This window comes from Marmota flaviventris, chromosome 6 (genome assembly GCF_047511675.1).
Source record: "Marmota flaviventris isolate mMarFla1 chromosome 6, mMarFla1.hap1, whole genome shotgun sequence".
NCBI lineage: Eukaryota > Metazoa > Chordata > Mammalia > Rodentia > Sciuridae > Marmota > Marmota flaviventris.
The window spans coordinates 66,531,359-66,553,770 of record NC_092503.1 but is presented as its reverse complement, the minus strand read 5'-3'; the positions used below and the strand labels follow the sequence as shown (position 1 = coordinate 66,553,770).

General features: G+C 32.9%; 1 protein-coding gene across 7 annotated transcripts in view; it reads left to right on the top strand.

Moving 5' to 3' along the window:
• The window catches only part of Manea (mannosidase endo-alpha), a 38,812-nt gene extending 19,077 nt beyond the window's left edge, over window positions 1–19,735 (top strand). For all 7 annotated transcript variants that reach the window (XM_027928258.2, XM_071613204.1, XM_071613200.1 and 4 more), the window contains 2 exons: window positions 14,929–15,005; window positions 15,990–19,735. In XM_027928258.2, coding sequence (XP_027784059.1) covers window positions 14,929–15,005; window positions 15,990–16,641 — 729 coding nt within the window. In that variant the 3' untranslated portion in view covers window positions 16,642–19,735. The remainder of the gene's footprint in view (window positions 1–14,928; window positions 15,006–15,989) is intronic.
• The last annotated feature ends 2,677 nt before the right edge of the window (window positions 19,736–22,412 follow it).

Below are 22,412 nucleotides of genomic sequence, written 5' to 3'. Positions count from 1 at the left end.
CGGCATAGTAGAGGGAACTGGGACCAAAGACAGAACAGGCCCAGCGGCCTGCTGAGGGGCAGAGCCGCCCCCCACCCCCCTCACCTGCCAGGTAGGGGAAGGGTGACCACCGACAGAAAAGGCCCAGTGGCCCGCGGCGGGACAGAGCTTCCAATCACTCCTGCAAGGTAGGCGGGCCTGCGACCCACCGGCAGAAGAGGAGCAGCCGCCTGCTGAGAGGCAGAGCCGCCCCCTCCCCCCCGCGCCTGCAAGGTAGTCGGAACTGAGACCACCATCAGAACAGGTCAGACCTGCAACCGAGAGACAGAACAGGCCCAGTGGCCTGAGGAAGGGTAGAGCCGCCCCCCCCCCCCACGCCTGCAAAGTAGACGGACCTGCGACCCACTGGCAGTACAGCCCCAGAGGCCTGCAGAGGGGCAGTGCCGCTGCCTGCGCCTGCAAAGTAGGCAGAACTGCGACCACCGACAGAACAAGCCTAGCGGCCCGCAGAGGGACAGAGCCGCCGCCCGCGCCTGCAAGGTCGGCGGACCTGCTACCGACTGGCAGAGCAGGCCCAGCGGCCTGCCGGCGTGGTAGGCACATTGCCCCGATTGGCGGAGGGGCAGAGCCGCCGCCCGCGCCTACGAGGGAGACTTTGCAACTATACAAGACCAATATAAATATATAGGGGGAAAATTCAATAGCACAACAGTTTCACCAAGAAGAAAGGAACGCGAACAGTATGAAGAGACAAGGAAAGAAAGGACCACAAGCATTGCAGGTCAACTCAACTTTAGAAGAGGTAATAGCTGCAGCTGATGGAATGTCAGATAAAGAATTCAGGATATACATGCTTCAGATGATCTGGAGTCTCAAGGAAGACATCAGACAGCAAAATCAGACAATGAAGGATCACTTCAACAATGAATTACATAAACAAATCCAAGAAGCAAAAGATCAACTATACAGGGAAATAGAGGTTATAAAAAACAAACAGAAATCCTAGAAATGCAGGAAGCAATAAGCCAACATAAAAACTCAATTGAGAATACTACCAGCAGAGTAGAACACTTAGAAGACAGAACATCAGACAATGAAGATAAAGTATTTCAACTTGAAAAGAACATAGACAGCTCAGCAAGACTGTTAAGAAACCATGAGCAGAACATCCAAGAAATATGGGATAACATCAAGAGACCAAATTTAAGAGTCATTGGGATACAGGAAGGAACAGAGTTTCAAACCAAAGGAATGAGCAATCTATTCAATGAAATAATTCGAGAAAACTTCCCAGACTTGAAGAATGAGACAGAACCCCAAATCCTAGAAGCCTACAGGACGCCGAATGTGCAAAATCATAAGAGACCCACACCTAGACACATTATAATGAAGATGCCCAACATACAGAATAAGGAGAGAATTTTAAAAGCTACAAGAGAAAGGAAGCAGATCACATTTAGGGGTAAGCCAATCAGGATAACAGCTGATCTTTCAACACAGACTCTGAAAGCTAGAAGATCCTGGAATAACATATTTCAAACACTGAAAGAAAATGGGTTCCAACCAAGAATTGTGTTTCCAGCGAAATTAAGCTTCAGGATGGAAGATGAAATTAAAACCTTCCACGATAAACAAAAGTTAAAAGAATTTGCAGCTAGAAAACCATCTCTTCAAAACATCCTTGGCAAAACATTACAGGAAGAGGAAATGGAAAATAACAATGAAAACCAACAGTGGGAGGTAGGACACTAAAGGGGGGAAAATAATCAAAGTGGAAAACAAACCATGTTTAGTAACATAAATAAACAAATATGGCTGGAACAACAACCCATATCTCAATAATAACCCTAAATGTTAATGGCTTAAACTCACCAATCAAGAGACACAGGCTAGTAGAATGGATCACAAAACAAGACCCAACAATATGCTGCCTACAGGAGACGCATTTGATAGGAAAAGACATACATAGGCTGAAGGTGAAAGGTTGGGAAAAATCATATCACTCATATGGACTTCGGAAACAAGCAGGAGTATCCATACTCATATCAAATAAAATAGATTTTAAGCCAAAGTTAATCAAAAGGGATAAAGAGGGACACTACATACTGCTCAAGGGAACCATACACCAACAAGACATAACAATCATAAATATATATGCCCCAAACAATGGTGCAGCTATGTTCATCAAACAAACTCTTCTCAAGTTCAAGAGTCTAATAGACCACCATACAATAATCATGGGAGACTTCAACACACCTCTATCACCACTGGACAGATCTTCCAAACAAAAGTTGAATAAGGAAACTATAGAACTCAATAACACAATTAATAACCTAGACTTAATTGACATATATAGAATATACCACCCAACATCAAGCAGTTACACTTTTTTCTCAGCAGCACATGGATCCTTCTCAAAAATAGATCATATATTATGTCACAGGGAAACTCTTAGACAATACAAAGGAGTAGAGATAATACCATGCATCCTATCTGATCATAATGGAATGGAACTGAAAATCAACGATAAAAGAAGGAAGGAAAAAGAATATATCACTTGGAGAATGAACAATAGGTTACTGAATGATCAATGGGTTATAGAAGACATCAAGGAGGAAATTAAAAAATTCTTAGAGATTAATGAAAACACAGACACAACATATCGGAATCTATGGGACACATTGAAAGCAGTTCTAAGAGGAAAATTCATTGCTTGGAGTTCATTCCTTAAAAAAAGAAAAAACCAACAAATAAATGATCTCATACTTCATCTCAAAATCCTAGAAAAAGAAGAGCAAAACAACAGCAAAAGAAGTAGAAGGCAAGAAATAATTAAAATCAGAGCTGAAATCAATGAAATCGAAACAAAAGAAACAATTGAAAAAATTGACAAAACTAAAAGTTGGTTCTTTGAAAAAATAAACAAAATCGACAGACCCTTAGCCATGCTAGCGAAGAGAAGAAGAGAGAGAACTCAAATCACTAACATACGGGATGAAAGAGGCAATATCACAACAGACACTTCAGAAATACAGAAGATAATCAAAAATTATTTTGAATCCTTATACTGCAATAAATTAGAAGATAGTGAAGGCATAGATAAATTTCTTAAGTCATATGATCTGCCCAGATTGAGTCAGGAGGATATAGACAACCTAAACAGACCAATATCAATTGAGGAAATAGAAGAAACCATCAAAAGACTACCAACTAAGAAAAGCCCAGGACCGGATGGGTATACAGCAGAGTTTTACAAAACCTTTAAAGAGGAACTAATACCAATACTTTTCAAGCTACTTCGGGAAATAGAAAAAGAGGGAGAACTTCCAAATTCATTCTACGAGGCCAACATCACCCTGATACCTAAACCAGACAAAGACACTTCAAAGAAAGAAAACTACAGACCAATATCTCTAATGAACCTAGATGCAAAAATCCTCAATAAAATTCTGGCCACTCGGATACAAAGGCACATCAAAAAAATTGTGCACCATGATCAAGTAGGATTCATCCCTGGGATGCAAGGCTGGTTCAATATAAGGAAATCAATAAATGTTATTCACCACATCAATAGACTTAAAAATAAGAACCATATGATCATCTCGATAGATGCGGAAAAAGCATTCGACAAAGTACAGCATCCCTTTATGTTCAAAACTCTAGAAAAACTAGGGATAACAGGAACATACCTCAATATTGTAAAAGCAATCTATGCTAAGCCTCAGGCTAGCATCATTCTGAATGGAGAAAAATTGAAGGCATTCCCTCTAAAATCTGGAACAAGACAGGGATGCCCTCTCTCACCACTTCTGTTCAACATAGTTCTCGAAACACTGGCCAGAGCAATTAGACAGACGAAAGAAATTAAAGGCATCAAAATAGGAAAAGAAGAACTTAAATTATCACTATTTGCAGATGACATGATTCTATACCTAGCAGACCCAAAAGGGTCTACAAAGAAACTGTTAGAGCTAATAAATGAATTCAGCAAAGTGGCAGGATATAAAATCAACACGCATAAATCAAAGGCATTCCTGTATATCAGCGACAAATCCTCTGAAATGGAAATGAGGACAACCACTCCATTCACAATATCTTCAAAAAAAATAAAATACTTGGGAATCAACCTAACAAAAGAGGTGAAAGACTTATACAATGAAAACTACAGAACCCTAAAGAGAGAAATAGAAGAAGATCTTAGAAGATGGAAAAATATACCCTGTTCATGGATAGGCAGAACTAACATCATCAAAATGGTGATATTACCAAAAGTTCTCTATAGGTTTAATGCAATGCCAATCAAAATCCCAACGGCATTTCTTGTAGAAATAGAGAAAGCAATCATGAAATTCATATGGAAAAATAAAAGACCCAGAATAGCAAAAACAATGCTAAGCAGGAAGTGTGAATCAGGCGGTATAGCGATACCAGACTTCAAACTATATTACAGAGCAATAGTAACAAAAACAGCATGGTACTGGTACCAAAACAGGCGGGTGGACCAATGGTACAGAATAGAGGACACAGAAACCAATCCACAAAACTACAACTATCTTATATTTGATAAAGGGTCTAAAAGCATGCAATGGAGGAAGGATAGCATCTTCAACAAATGGTGCTGGGAAAACTGGAAATCCATATGCAACAAAATGAAACTGAATCCCTTTCTCTCGCCATGCACAAAAGTTAATTCAAAATGGATCAAGGAGCCTGATATCAAAGCAGAGACGCGCCGTCTGATAGAAGAAAAAGTTGGCTACCATCTACAGTCGGTGGGGTCAGGCTCCAAATTCCTCAATAGGACACCCATAGCACAAAAGTTAATAACTAGAATCAACAAATGGGACTTACTCAAACTAAAAAGTTTTTTCTCAGCAAAAGATACAATAAGAGAGGTAAATAGAGAGCCTACATCCTGGGAACAAATCTTTACTCCTCACACTTCAGATAGAGCCCTAATATCCAGAGTATACAAAGAGCTCAAAAAATTAGACAATAAGAGAACAAACAACCCAATCAACAAATGGGCCAAGGACCTGAACAGGCACTTCTCAGAGGAGGACATACAATCAATCAACAAGTACATGAAAAAATGCTCACCGTCTCTAGCAGTCAGAGAAATGCAAATCAAAACCACCCTAAGATACCATCTCACTCCAGTTAGATTGGCAGCCATTATGAAGTCAAACAACAACAAGTGCTGGCGAGGATGTGGGGAAAAGGGTACACTTGTACATTGCTGGTGGGACTGCAAATTGGTGCAGCCAATTTGGAAAGCAGTATGGAGATTTCTTGGAAAGCTGGGAATGGAGCCACCATTTGACCCAGCTATTCCCCTTCTCGGTCTATTCCCTAAAGACCTAAAAAGAGCATGCTACAGGGACACTGCTACATCGATGTTCATAGCAGCACAATTCACAATAGCTAGACTGTGGAACCAACCTAGATGCCCTTCAATGGATGAATGGATAAAAAAAATGTGGCATTTATACACAATGGAGTATTACTCTGCATTAAAAAATGACAAAATCATAGAATTTACAGGGAAATGGATGGCATTAGAGCAGATTATGCTAAGTGAAGCTAGCCAATCCCTAAAAAACAAATGCCAAATGTCTTCTTTGATATAAGGAGAGTAACTAAGAACAGAGTAGGGTCGAAGAGCATGAGAAGAAGATTAACATTAAACAGGGATGAGAGGTGGGAGGGGAAGGGAGAGAGAAGTGAAAAAGCATGGAAATGGAAGGAGACCCTCAGAGTTATACAAAAGTACATACAAGAGGAAGTGAGGGGAAGGGGAAAAATAATACAAGGGGGACAAACGAATGTTAGTAGAGGGGGCAGAGAGAGAAGAGGGGAGGGGAGGGGAGGGGAGGGGGGATAGTAGAGGATAGGAAAGACAGCAGAATACAACAGACACTAGTATGGCAATATGTAAATCAATGGATGTGTAACTGATGTGATTCTGCAATCTGTATATGGGGTAAAAATGGGAGCTCATAACCCACTTGAATCAAATTGTGAAATATGATATATCAAGAACTATGTAATGTTTTGAACAGCCAACAATAAAAAATTAAAAAAAAAAAAAAAAAGAAATTAATTAGTTTTGGAAACAAAAATGAGTGATGATTAAAGAGATTTAAATAGAAATTACAAGAGGAAATTTTTTACTGAATAACAAGAAAGTAAGCATTATTTTAAAATTCAAGTATAATTAATTTGTGTATAGGTAGCAACATTAATTATAATATTCACAAAATTATAGTCCTAGAATCTATATTTTCTAACCACTTTCAGAATAACCTAAAGTTGATTAAAGTAAAACTATTTTAAAAATACAAAATTGTATAAAATTTAAGTAGTACCTGCTGTAAACAAAAAAATCAAACTTTCATTGAAGATGTTATAAAAAAGATAATAAAGATTATTTCATAATCAATATCAATGGGACATGGATAATAAAATTAAATAGAAGATAGAACAATAATGATGATATGAAAAATTAATTAAAACTGAATTATGGCACACTCCTATAATTTTAGCTATTCATCAGGATAAAATACGAGGATTGGTAGTTCAAGGCCAGCCTGGGCAACATAAGGAGACCTTCTTAAAATAATAATACTAATTAAATAAGATCCAAATCTTTAAAATCAGTATCCTACATAGATTCATTATTAATTGTTTCCATGTTGGGGAGAGAGGGAATAGGTGAACCACTTGTAAGTTGAAAAATGAATTTTTAAAAATGGAGAAAACATAATATCAAAAATTAGAAGGTAATATACTTATAGGTATAAAAGAAAGTTTTAAATTATATATTGGGATTTTTGAAATTCAGAAGAAATTGATGTTTTTGGAAAATGCCCAAGGTTTTGTCTTCTTTTTTTTTCTTTTCTGGATTTTTAAATTTTGTCCAAGAAAGAGGTTTAAAAAATTCTAAATTAATTTTCCTAGTAAATAATGTAAAAGTTAGTTAAATAAATGCCTTCCCCAAAGCACTAGATTTTCTTATTGGTTATTGATTCTTTTGATATTGAAATATTGATATTGTAAAGTGTACTATTTATGCATAAAAAATTGCCCCAGAACTTGGTAGCTTAAAACAATACACATTTATTATCTCTCACATTTTCTAAGGATGAAGAATCGGAAAGTGTGTTAACTAGGTTGTTCAGTTCAGGATCTCTCAAGGAGGTTACAGGCCAGTTGTTGGTTGGTGTTATTATCAGTGGAGACTGGAGCATCCACTTATAAACTTTCTCTTATAGTAGTTGACAGCAGTCAGTTCCTTCCAGCGAAGTATGAGGGGTTTTAAGTTTTCCTCTTCGTACACCTCTTCACAAGACTACTAGAGTCACTTTAAGACATGGCATCTGGATTCTCCAGAATACGTTGAATGATTTGACAGAAAGAGGGTACAATATAGAAGTTACACTCTTTGTTGTTGTTGTCATTGATCTAAGTTTGGAAATGATGTATTATCACTTTTGCCCTTTACTATTTGTTTGTATATTTATAAACCAGTTCTGTCATAATATGGGAAGGATTATGAAGGTTGTAAATACCAGGAGATGAGGGTCAATGAGGGCTACCTTTGGGATGCAATCTCAGAAAAATTTCTAATTTCTTGTATAAAGTTTACACAATCCTTTTTCAGAACTCAACAAAAATAGTACAAAAAAGAGACTTCTAGATTGATCTAATAAAAATTCCTAAAGAAAATTTCGGTGAAAATGTTTAATATATTAGCGTGATCTAAGAATGGTTCCAAGAATATGAAATCCAATTTCAAATCTGTATTCAAACCTGGCTTTAGATTTATATACAACTCTTGTGTCTTAGTTCCTTCATCTCCTAAATAGAAATAGTTATAGAACCTACCTTACTGAGTGGTAAGAAGAATTCATAAGGTAATACATGTAAAATCTCTGAGGTTAGTATCTGACACAAAATAAGCAATCTATAAGTGTTATTAAATAAAATTTCATTGACTATTTAAAGAAGATAAAACAGGATCATCTTAATGGATACTGTAAATTCAAGGCAATAACTCCTTGATAATAATGGTCTATAAAATTCTCAGTAAGCAAAATTCTTTAACTTGGCAAAGGATATCTTTAATAACTGATATCAATAATTTTACCTATGGGAAAAGAGTAGCATCATGAAAATTACCTAGACACTATTAGAAATACTTTAACTGACCTAGGTGTCCTTCAACAGATGAATGGGTAAAGATAAGGATATATATATATATATATATATATATATATATATATATATTAATATATTATATGAATTTCATGTAACCCCATATATATATATATATATATTTTATACACACACACACAGGAATATTATATTATTCAGCCACAAAGAAGAATGAAATTATGGCATTTTCTGGTAATTGAATGGAACCAGAAACTATCAGGCTTCATGAAATAAGCCAATCCCCAAAAGACAAAGCCTGAATATTCTCTCTGAAATACAGATGCTAACACACAATAACAGGGAAGAGGGTAGAATAGAAGTTCATTGGATTAGAAAAAGGGGAATGGAGGGAAGGGAGGAGGATGGGACTAGGAAAGACAGAATCAAACATAATTTTTCTGTTTGTATATTAATACACTACCAGTGAAACTCCACATCATATATAATCACAAGAATGGGATCCTAATTAGAATAAGTTTTACTCCATGTATGTATAATAAGTCAAAATATACTCTACTATCATGTGTATCTAAAAAGAACAAATCTTAAAAAAATTATTTTAAATAATAATGATTTCAGTAAGGTGGCTGGTGCCAAAAAGTGTACAATTCAATAGGATTCCTAAATTATGGAAGAAAATTGAAAAAATTACATTGAAGATAAAATCAGTAGATATACAAAAAAATCTTCAGTACTTTATTGAGGGAAATATAGAATCTGCATAAATGAATAAACATGAATTTGATGAGAAATTATAAAAGTTTATAAATATCTTTGATTCAAGTAAGACTTTTAAAGAATGGTAAATGAAGGAAAATTGTCTTCCAGATAACAAAATGTATTATAAAATGGCAGGAATTAAAGAGTATGACATTTGCCTCAGTATGGAGAAAGAATTCAATGAAACAATACAAAAAAGGCACAAGTCATGTCATGTGGTAACCTAATAATGTAATTTAAGAAGCACTTAAAATCAATATAAAACTAATGCTTATTCTTGTTCTTGTGCTCATGATACCATTTTTCCTCCTTTTTCTTTCTTTCTTTTTTTTATATCATCTACTCTGTTCTTTGTATTTGGGCAGTAATATTTCATGTCTGATACTTCTTACTTTTCTTCAGGTTGCTCATATTTCTTCAAGTTTATTCTTGTTCAGTTCAGTGTGTTTGCAAATATTAATGAAAATGTGCAGTGGAGTGGCTTTTAACAAGGGACACTTCACTTTGAGTTTTCACATTACTAAATTTGTTGAGGTTTTTTTAACCTGGTCTCTAACTTCTTAGAGTTCATGTACCCTAATTGAGCATAGACTGGTTTGTCCAAAACTTATCATTGAATTGTGTAAAAGATTATTTGAATCACAGTCAATTTTTTTTTCAAAATAAATATATGAAAAATTAGTTTTGTTTTAATTTTCTTTTTGCAATTTAAAAATTCAGTAGTTATTAGGGAACAGAAGTGGAACTCTAGGGAGACAGAAATAGCTAAATAGGCACACATTTTATTGTATACTTTTTCATAAAGCTGCTTCCTCTTAAAGTCCTGAAACTTAGGATAGCATCTCTCAAATAAGCTGACTAGGAAAGTTGTCACCTGCTGTGTCTCTCAGTGCCATTTAGTGAGTTTTCATTGCTATCTGAAATCTGCAGGTTCTGATACCATCTCTGAGACTGGATAAATTATTGATGTCACTTCTACAAAACAAATTCAAGGGCCACTCTTCTGATCAGTCCCTGAAATAGTCCTAAGAAATGAGAGCTCAAGAAACTGTTTTTATACTTTCAGGTGGTTTTTAAAATGTGTTGGGGGCTGTGAATGAATTATGAGTTCGTTTGAGCCATCTCAAGGCAGGTGGGTTGCTTTTCTGACAACTCTTGTGTGAAAGTCCCTCAATTTGAGACTGCTAAGATTATGCGGACACCATGTCCATTAGCTCAGACAGCCTTAGGTTCAAATGCAGCTGTCTGGCAGTAGAGGTGAGCTCAACCTGCTAAGCCCCAACCAAGTTGTCTTTGCCATGTTTTTCCTGTTTTCCTCAGGAAGTTCTTCACTCTTAATCCCATTGGGCTTCCTCCCCTTTTAAATAAAGGGATTGTGCTCCCTTCTGTTATTAGATCCAGTCTCCAAAAGAGCTGGATCTTCCCTAAATATTTGCTAGAACAGGGGCTTTAGCACTTGTAATTGTAATTCAGTAAGCTGATTTTGAAAAGAATATAAAAATCAGAGTAGGATTGTTTCTACTCACAATATCCTCCCTATCCTACACCATGAAGAATAATATATCAGTGAACCAGTTTTTTTTTAGTGAGAAATGATAAAGTTTTTAATTCCTGTTGATAAATAAGTAAAATTAGGAATAAAAGTGAAAATTGTTATATTTTTTTCTTTTATTAATCAATTAATATTAAATTGATTGTAGTTTATGGGAAGTCATCATCTGTATTGTTTACCTTACAATTTGAAGTGGCCTACAGGATAGTTTTATTAGTCATAATCAGATTTTCTAGATTAATGTATAATCGTTTTTGGGTAGAAAATTTAAATCTCTTCACAGCACATTTAAAAGCATTTTTTTTAAAGAGAGAGAGAGAGATTTTTAATATTTATTTTTCAGTTTTCGGTGGACACAACATCTTTATTTTATGTGGTACTGAGGATCGAACCTAGCACCCCGCGCCTGCCAGGCGAGCGCATTACTGCTTGAGCCACATCCCCAGCCAAAAGCATTTTAATTACTGCTTTCTACTATTATTATAGAGACTTAAGATATAAATAGCATAAGCACTATGAAAGTTATTGTTCTATATCACTATTAGATATTACTTTGTCAGTAATTTGTTATAATAGTACAGGTTAATTGGACATTTAAAGAAAGATATCAATCTTGCTTATCATTTCAAATGATTCTCTATTTCATTGATCTATTATATTTATTTTTTACTCTCAATTTCATCTCTGATCTTAATTATTTAATTATTTCCTGTATTCTACTGAGTTTGAAATTAGTTTGTTCTTCTTTTCCTAGGGATTTGAAGTGTAACATTAGATTATTTATTTTGGAGCTTTCTGGGTTTTTTTTTTTTTTTTTTTTTTTTTTTTTTTTTCAATGTAGGAATTGAATGCTATAAACTTTCCTCTTAGAATTGCCTTTGTACTGCCCGAGATAGTTTGTTATGTTCTCTTTTTGATCTAATTCGTTGCCAAGAATCTTTTCATTTCTCCTTAGATTTCTTCTAAAACCCATTCCTCCTTCAAAAGCATTTTATTTAATCTACAAGTGTTAAAATGATTTCTACTTCTTTATCTTCTTATTGATTTCTAATTCCATTCATTATGATCTGATAGAATGCAAGGATTAATATCTGTGTTTTTGTTGTTTGTTTGTTAAGATCTGTTTTCTGTCCAAAATATGATCTAGTTTAGAGAAAATTCCATGTGCCATGGAGAAAAAAGTAATTCAGTTGTTACAGATGAAATATTCTATGGATGTTTGTGAGGTCCATTTGATTAACAGTATTTTTTAGTCTGAGGTATCTTAATTTATGTCTTGTGAGGGGGTGTGTTGAAATCACCCAGTATTATTGTATAGTGGTCTCTTTATTTCTTTATATTGAAAAGGGTTTGTTTTGTGTACATAGGTGCATAAATACTTGAGCCATAATTATTTACAATTATTATATCTCATTATTGAATGATTCTCTTATTTGGTATGCATTGACCTTCTTTGTCTCTTCTAACTAATTTTAACTTGATATCTACATTGTCTAAGAGTAGCTACCACTTCTTGTGCTTGGTCTCCATTTCCATGGTGTATCCTTTTTCATCTTTTCATCTTTAACCTGTTTATGTCTTTGCCTGAAAATTAAGTCTCTTATAAACAACATATGTTTGTGTCTTATTTTTTAATGCTTTCTTCCCATATGTATTTTTTGACTAGAGAGTTTAGATCATTTACATTCAATATTATTATAGAGACATGAGTTTTATTTCCTGCCAATTTGATATATTCTAATGCTTAAATCTCCAATAATTAATCTGAGAGAGAAATCAGGAAAATTACCCCAATCACAATAACCTAAAGAAAGAAATCCTTGGGAATAAATGTAACCAAAGAGGTAAAAGACTCTACAATGACAACTGTAGAACACCGAAGAAAGAAATTAAAGAAGACCTTAGAAGATAGAATGACCTTACATGTTCTTGACAGAATTAATATTGTCAAAATGGCTATACTATCAAAAGCAATACACAGATTCGATACAATGCCCATCAAAATACAATAACATTCTTCACAGAACTAGATAAAAGCATTCCAAAAATTAATTTGGAAGAATAAGAATTAGAATAGCCAAAGTAATCCTGAGCAAGAAGAGTAATGGTGGAAACATCACAGTACCTAATCACAAATTATACTATAGAGCTATAGTAACAAAAATAGCATGGTATCAGCATAAAAACTGATAGGAATATCAGTGGACTACAAGAGAAGACAGTCAAGTCTACAAGGATACAGTCATGAGATACTTAACAGAGGTGCCAAAGATATATGTTTGGGAAATAACATTTTTTAAAAAATGGCTGGAAAATTGGATGTTCATACATATAAGAATGAAACTATATCCCTATCTCACCCAGCATAAAAATCAACTCAAAATAGTTCAAAGATCTAGAAATTAGACCAGGTACTTTGCAATTGCTCGAAAAAAACATAGGGTCAACACTTAATATATTGGCACTAACTTCCTTAACAAGACCCCTGAAGTAAAGTTCTAGAAGTAAAATTAGTAAATGAGACATCATCAAATTAAAAAGCTGCTTCATGGCAAGGGAAATGAGCATGAAAAGAGAGACTACAGAATGGGAGAATATCTTTCCCAGTTTCTCCTCTGTCAGAGGAATAATACCCAGAATATACGAAGGACTCAAAAAACTTAACTCCAAAAAATAAAATAACCCAATAAATAAATGGACAAAAGAACTAAACAGTAACTTCTCAAAAGAAGCAATATAAATGATCAACAAATCAATGATAAAATGTTCAATATTCCTAATAGGGAAATGCAAATCAGAACTACATTGGGATGTTTTCTCACTCCAGTTAGAATGGAAGTCATTAAGAATATAATAATGAATGCTGGCATGAATGTGAGAAAAAAGTTATACATTGTTAGTGGAACTGCAAATTACTACAACCACTGTGAGAAGCAGCATGAAGTTTCCTCAAAAGAGAATAGTAGGAGTGGAACTTCCATATGACCCACTTATCCCATGCCTTGGTATTATCCTGAAGAATGAAATCAGCCTAAATTATATTGATACAGGCATATCAGTATTTATAGCAGCACAATTCACAATAGCCAAGTTGTGGAACCAGCCCACAATAGTGGCATTTGCTGGTAAATGGATGGAACTGGAGACTATCATGCTAAGTGAAATAAGCCAGAATCAGAAAATTAAGGGTCAAATGTTTTATCTAATATTCAGAAGTAGACAAACTAAGGAAAAATACAGATCAACAGAGTAGAGAAGGGATGGGCAGTGGGAAAAGGGAGGAACAGTGGAGTGAGTTTAGTGAAAATATTATATATATATATACACACACACACACAAACACACACACAAACACATACATATACATACACACACATGCAAATATAGTGAATTTCACCTTTGTGTATATCTATCAAACACGAATTAAAAAAAAAAAAAAAAAACCTATAAAGAAATAGAAGGCAGACCAAAGAGTAGAGGAATGGGAACAGGAAGAGAGTAGGAAAGGGAGGAGGAAGTACTTGGGACTGAAGTAGAGATAATTATATTCCATATAGCATGAGCCCCACTTTCATGAATAACTGTAATCCACTAGGAAAAACATTTAAAAATATGTATCTTAATATTGAATGTGTGCCTATATATTTCATGTACAATGTAAAGATATATTTCTATGTTATACATTTTTATGATAAGATATTTTAATAAAGTATTGTACAGTGTTTGACGTGTTTCATAAAATATTTGCACACTAAATTCAGTTCTGAATTCAGATTACCTATATTGCGTACTACAAACTGGATGACCCTGAGGAGTAAATATGTAACAAAAATTGTGTAAATAACATTCCTACACTTTGACACTTGTCAACAACAAAGGAATTCTTATTACTGATATAAAAAAATCAGTTTATGATTCCCTGTAGAAAATAATGGGCTTTTTTATGGCATTTGTCACCATTCATAAACCTCAGTGTACTTAATATATTGTTTAGTAATGTAATATCTTGTTTGATAATATGTACAGTATTTTAATGTTTAAAAATAAAAATTCATTTTAATTATATTTTTATGACTAACTCCCTGAAGAACAATGGTGTACTTAAACTTTACTGATTACCTTCATTTTTGATACATTAACAGTTTTTTTCTATGTCAAACAAATTGTGAATATTACTGAACCTATATTAACTTTAAATTCCCTCATTTAGAAAATGGAGACAGTAACTACTTTATGGAACTCTGAAGGTTAACTGAAGTAATAAATATAGAGTTTCACATATTGATTAGCAGAGGAAACCCTTATTACTAAGAATTCTCTGGTATCTTCTAAGTACAAAAAATTGACCTTAAGATAAGGTTATTGAATCAGTCACTTTTAAAAATATATAAAATATAATTCACTTTTATTTTTACCTTAGATAATTTTTTTCTGTAATTGATTTTATTTTCTTCTTTTAGGTTACTTTTCACATAGAACCATATAACAATCGAGATGATGAAAACATGTACAAAAATGTCAAGTACATTATAGACAAGTGAGTTTCTTCAATGTATATAATTACTGTTGTATTATCCTGTGATAGTTATTATAAGAAGGCCACATTTAAATTATACTTGAAATTTGAATGGTGTGTGAACTTTGAATTTTAATAAAATTAATTTAGACTATATTCACAATAAACATCTCAAACTTTTTGAGGAACATTTCTGATTTTTTGTTCTCGTTGTTGCCAGGGAATGAACTCAGGGGTGCTTGACAACCACTGAGACACATCCCCAGCCCTATTTTGTATTTTATTTAGAAATAGGGTCTCACTGAGTTGCTTAGTGCCTTGCTTTTGTTAAACCTGGCTTTGAACTTGTGATCCTCCTGTCTCAGCCTCCCAAGCCACTGGGTTTACAGGTGTGACCCACAATGCCCAACCATTTTTGACATTTTTTACAAGTTACTTTTGCATGAATAAAGATTGCTGATTTTATTGTTTTACATTTATAAGATGATTTCTGTCATTGATTTTTAAGTTTATATTTTAAAAATCATATAAATATAGTTTTATATTTTAAAAAAGGTTTAGATAATGTTACTTATACCAATAGACACTTACCTATTTTTTATTTCTATCTAGTATCATTAACAGGAAAGAATTTATTAAAATAGTTTCATTTTTTAAAGGATTTTACTAATAGTAATCTTTGACAGATGCCATACTCTTACAAAAGACACTTGTCAACAACAAAGGAATGCTTATTACTGATATAAAATAATCAGTTTATGATTCCCTGTAGAAAATAATGGGCTTTTTATGGTATTTGTCACCATTCATAAACCTCAGTGTACTTAATATATTGTTTAGTAATGTAATATCTTGTTTGATAATATGTCCAGTATTTTAATGTTTAAAAATAAAAATGCATTTTAATTATATTTTTATGACTAACTCCCTGAAGAACAATGGTGTACTTAAACTGTACAAAAAATCGTGAATATTAACTTTCTTTTAAATATGTTTGTGTTCTAGGTATGGAAATCACCCAGCCTTTTATAGGTATAAGACAAAGACTGGAAATGCTCTTCCTATGTTTTATGTCTATGATTCCTATATCACTAAACCTGAAAAATGGGCCAATCTGTTAACCACGTCAGGGTCTCAGAGTGTTCGCAATTCTCCTTATGATGGATTATTTATTGCACTTCTCGTAGAAGAAAAACATAAATATGACATTCTTAAAAGTGGCTTTGATGGAATTTACACATATTTTGCCACAAATGGATTTACTTATGGTTCATCACATCAGAATTGGGCTAACCTAAAATACTTTTGTGATAAATACAATTTAATATTTATTCCAAGTGTGGGCCCAGGATACATAGATACCAGCATTCGTCCCTGGAACTCTCAAAACACTCGGAACCGAATCAATGGGAAGTATTATGAAGTTGCGCTTAGTGCTGCTCTTCAGACACACCCCAGTTTAATTTCTATCACCTCTTTTAATGAGTGGCATGAAGGAACTCAAATTGAAAAAGCTGTACCCAAAAGAACCAGTAATACAGTTTACCTGGATTATCGGCCTCATAAACCAAGTCTTTATCTGGAACTAACTCGCAAGTGGTCTGAAAAATACAGTAAGGATAGAACAACTTACACATCAGATCAACAGCTACATTGATTAAGGTTTAATAATTACAAGAAGCACCTCATTTCAATAAATGACTTTACTTTTGAATTATGAAAAAAACTATAAAAATCAATATGCATTATTGCTGTTATAATTTTTACCTTTTTAAAAGAGTATTATCATTGCCACTTATTACCATATTGCACTGAGTAAATATGTAACAGAAATTGTGTAAATAACATTCCTGTGGCATTATTTATTACATGTCTGGCTTAAATTGAAGTTCTAATTTGATGGCAATTTTTTTTTCATATTAGATAAATGGTTGTGTTACAGAAATCAGTTAGCACACAGTAAATTCCTGCTTGCCTCCTGTGCATTCAGTATGTCTAAAGAAAAACAAACAAAACATGGTGTATGTGTTTCATTTCTAATTTTGACCATGATTCAATCAGCTTTATTGTATTAATATTCAGACTCTGGACAACATTCCCATAGTGATGAAATGTTTAAGTATAATATAATCACTCTTACAATTTCCTGTGAACTTAAAATTGCTGTAAATAATAGTCTTGGTTTTTTTTTTGTTGTTGTTGTTGTTTTGTTTTGTTTTTAATAAGATATCTTAAGGCTAACTGTGAACCATATTGTGTTTGGAAGATTTCTTTTCCACAGCACAATCTGTATCACCATTTTAAGGTCTCTGATTACTTGTAGCTTGCTTGGTGTTTTGCATCTTTTAGAGTGTTTCTTATGCTGCATTCCAGATATTAGAAACTGTGGGAAATACTTTATAAAAGTAAGTGGTTGCCTCTCGATTATTAGGAAAGCATTCCTTTCCCGGTTGTGTTCAATATATAGTGCCCCAAGTATTATTTTGGGGATTCTTTGCCAATCTTTAGTTACTGTTTATTATTCATGTCTCAAAATTTTATGTTAAAGACCAGCTGTTAACTACGAAAGCAAAAAGTTAATACTATTATTGGATTGTTTTTAATGTTTTAAATTGTTTTTTATCATAGATAATAGAACCCAGTGGTATTCTACTACTGAGCTACACACCTGCCCCTACCCAATCCCTATTCTTTTTCTTTTCTTTTTTTTTTTTGAGACAGAGTCCAAATTGCAGTCCTCTTGCTTTAGTCCTCAAATTTGTAATCCTCTTGCCTCAGTCTCAGAATCCTTGGGATTATAAGCATGCATACTGGGTCCAGTTACTTATTACTTTAGATATAAAAGAAACAAAAATTCTTTCATATTTAAAGTAATCTCTGAAAAATACAATACTTTGAATTCTTGTACATACTGATATTCCAATTGAAAATATTATTATTTTATGGTATCTGTCAGGTTAACATACTTATGATCAGTAAGTGTCAGATTGTGACAAATTGATCACTGTGTGTTGTGTGCTAAGAGGTGATCTTTTTAACTTTAAAAACAAAAGAATAATACAATGCATTCTATTATTCTACTTAATATTTGTAACTACATACAATGAAAATCTAATATATATTCTTTCATATAAATGTTACTTGTTACATATTTAATTCTACTAAGAAGAAATAGGGAAATGCTAACAAATTTTGCATATGAATCTTCTGAGTATAAAAATATTCAGAAACAAATTAATACTGGAATTTATAATAAAATAATCCTTCAAATAAAAAGATTTTTTGAAGTAAAATTTCATATTTCTGAGAAAATGCATCATTAATGTTAAATTTATTTATAACTTAAAAGTTGTTATTTCCCAGAGAATAATCAGGCCACAGAAAATTAGATTCTCTGAGGAAATTATAAGAATGAATCACTATAATGATATTTTGATACAACCAAGCATCTTCAGAGCGATAGTCATACAAATGTAACCTGTTGATTTTTTCCTTCATATCCAATTAACCACTATATATTATTATAAAGGTAAATTATAACATATATATTAATCTTTTATAATATATCATGTTTTATTAAAATTTTTTGGAGAAATAGCTGGTACAGAGGAAATTTCTCCATTTCTTACATTGTATCTTTGAAGCCTCCATGACAAAAAAATATAAACTTTGTTAAATAGTTGAGATTAAGAGAACATATGTAAAAATATGATCAACACATTCCCAAAAGGGATACCACCACTCTAAATACCTTCTTCCCACTGCAGACATAGATAATTCATGCTTTACCTCTATGCTTTGTTGTGATTTCCCAACACCTTCCTCCAACCAGAGAGTAGCAGTTAGATTTCAAAGAACAATAAAATATATTCTGTCTTCATTGTAAAAGTTATTCTCAATGCCAAAAACTGTTGAAGTATTTTTTTCATAATGGCTCATTTATAATTATCTGAATATTCCTCTGTATCCATGGGTTTTACATCTGCAGATTTATCCATCTGTTGGTTGAAAATATTCAGGGGAAAAAGTTGCATATGTAGTGAATTTATAAATTTTTTCTTATTATTATCCCCTGAATAATACAATGTACCAATTATTGGTATACCATTTACATTGTATTAGGTATTATAAATAACCAAAAAATGCTTTAAAATACACAGAAGTAAGTGTGTAGGTTATATGCAAATACTGTATACCTTTTTATATTAGGGACTCCAGCATTCACAGATTTGCTATTCATTGGGGGTCCTGCAATGAATCCCCCATGGATGCCAAGGAGTGACTGTATTTTAAATTGTTTCTAATAATTTTGTTAGTTCTTATGGATGAATGCTTTCATAGTCTTCCTCAGGTATCCATTACAATTCCCTTTGCCATTTGATTTTAATAGAATTCAGATTATAATGATCCCAATAAATAAAAGCAAAGAATTGATTTTTTGTTTTAAAAACTATGTGTTCAAATTTGATAAGCTAAAATAACCTTTAAAACAAAGTGATATATGTAATACATGAATCATAAAGAATTCTTTTATAAGATATAGTTTTTTATGATTTAGTCACTTAGTTTGATTATATAGACACCAAATATTTTATTGCCCCTTTTAAGGACTAATGTTGTCAAAAACTGCTGTTATTAATGTTTATCTGAGTTGTGTATTACTTTTTTGTTTTAAGATGGTATGATTTGAGAAACAACTATTTTCTTATATGGAATAGATAATTTTCACCTAATAAAAGCGTACATGAAAATATTTTGTTGTATATTAAAATGTATTCATTTTTATTTATGAAATGTTTTGATTTCTTATTAATAGATGTTAGGTAGTATTGTCAATATTCACATATTCACATACAAAGATTTTAATTTTGGAAGACGTTTTTCCACTTTTTTTCTTGCTTCAGGTAAAATCATGATTAACTCTAACATTTATTGGAAAACTTATCTCATAAAACAGCAAAGTCACCAGAGAATCTACCAATTCATCACCATGTGCTTTTTTAGAGTGATCAGTTATTAAGTAGGCATAATGACTCTTCCAAAACTCTACAATGCCTATAGAAACAATCCTTAACTATTTATATCAAAATTTTGTAGCAATTTTAAATCAGATTGCTTTCTTGATTTCTTTTTCAGGTAACTTGCTATTGATGAATACAGAAACACTACTGAATCTGTATGTTAATATTGTACTCTGCAACTTTGAAGAATTTTAAAAATTGTTTTTCTAATGCTTTTTTGTGTGTGGAATCTTCAGCATTTACTATATTTAAGATTATGTCATCTGGAAACAATGGCAATTTGACTTTCTCCTTTTCAATTTGAATATCTATTGATTTCTCATTTCTGATTGCTCTGGCTTGTACTGTGTTGAATAAAAGTAGGGTAAATGGAAAATTTTGAATTAAAGTCAAACACTCTCATACTACAGTGCCATAAAAGAATATTTTCTTAAAGACCAGCAAAATTTTATTTATTCACATAAATATATACCATTTCCAAATGATAAATGGACCTAGTCACATGCAAAAGAGCTTTATGGTACAGAGCATTCCTTTTTTAAAAAACAATGTACTCCAAATTAAATTTATCATTCCTTTGTTATATAGCTACTTAAAAGCTGAATTGTCAGTTTAGGGCAGTGTTTTTTTTTTCCTTAAGAATTGAGGTACTACTTTGCCTTCATTATTTATAGATACTTATTCATCTTTAGTCAAGGTTAGATGAAAAATATTTTGTTTGTACATAATAAATTTGTATTTATTGAATGTGGCTCTTCTATAAATCTTTTTTTTTTCAGTACTACAAATGGAACCGAGTGTTTCATGCATAATGAGCTCTATCACTATGCTATGTCTCTAGCCCCTTTTTAAATTTTATATGGAGATGGTAGCTGGGATTACAAAGATGAGTCACCACATGTGGCCTATATATTATACCTTGATTCCCCAAATTTATAATAACCGCATTCCAGAATATTAAGTTATTAATAGTATAATGGAGCTGCCTAAAAGTGAGCATGATCACACATGCCTGTCCCAGGAATTCAGGAAGCTAGGCAGGAGGACTGCAATTTCCAAGCCAGCCTGAGAAATTTAGTGAGATCCTGTCTCAAAAAAATTTTAAAAATGGTTGAAAATGTAATTCAGTGGTTGAGCACTTTTCTAGCATGTGCAAGGTGATAGGTTCCATCCCAGTACCACAAAAAACAAAAGTAAATACATATACATAAACATAAAATGGAGCTGTAAAAAGCCAGCTGCAAATATGATTGCAAAATTCTTAAATATGCCTTTGTTGTAATATTTATTCAATTAAATGATTGAACATTACTCTCATCTTTTTAAATATTTTACAAAAATTATTTAGTGACAATGATTATATGAACAGTTGCTGAACCCAAATTCTCCTTTTACCTTTCCACATTAAGTTTTATGTCTTTGTAATCAAAGTCATAATTTAATTCCCAAATAAAATATTCTGTTAATGTAGTACTATTTTCTCATTTCATGTTTATTTTTCCTTGATTCATCCTTAAAAAGATTTTAGGCATGTTTCTTCTAATTAGAATACAGGTATTGAGATTCTGTAGAAATGATTTTAAGTATTTTGCCACCAAAGGTAAATATTACAAGTTAATAAATAAAGAATGGATTTTTTTTTTTTTTTGTACTAGGAGTTGAACCCAGGGGTGCTTAACAACTGAGCCACATCCCCAGCACCTATTTTTGTATTTTATTTATAGACAGGGTCTCTTTCAGTTGCTTAGGACCTTGCTAATTTGCTAAGGCTGGCTTTGAACTTGCAATCCGCTTGCCTCAGCCTCCCAAACATAAAGAGTGGATTTTTAAAAAGAATGTCCACCTATATCCATATATAATTATGTTCTATTTATAACACATTGGCAAGTATTGAAAAGTGTTTTTGAATGTAGGATGGATCCAGTTTTCTGGTGGAGTTTTTTTGGATCTTGGATCCTCTAAGTATAGAATCATGTTATCAGCAAATAGTGATAGTTTGAGTCCTTCTTTTCCTATTTGTACCCCTTTAATTTTTTTTCTTCTAATTGCTGTGGCTAGAGTTTCAAGGTCTATGCTGAGTAGGAGTAGTAAGAGAGGGCATTCCTGTCTTGTTCCAGTTCTTAGAGGAAATGTCTCCAATTTTTCTCCATTTAGAATAATGTTGGCCTTGGGTTTAGCATCAATTGCTTTTACAATGTTGAGGTATGTTCCTATTATCCCTAGTTTTTGTAGTGTTCTGAACATGAAAGGATGTTGTAGTTTATCAAATGCTTTTTCTGAATCTATTGAGATGATCATATGATTTTTATCTTTTAAGTCTATTGATTTGATGAATTACATTTATTGATTTCCATACATTGAACCAATCTTGCATCCCTGGGATGAACCCCACTTGATCATGGTGCAC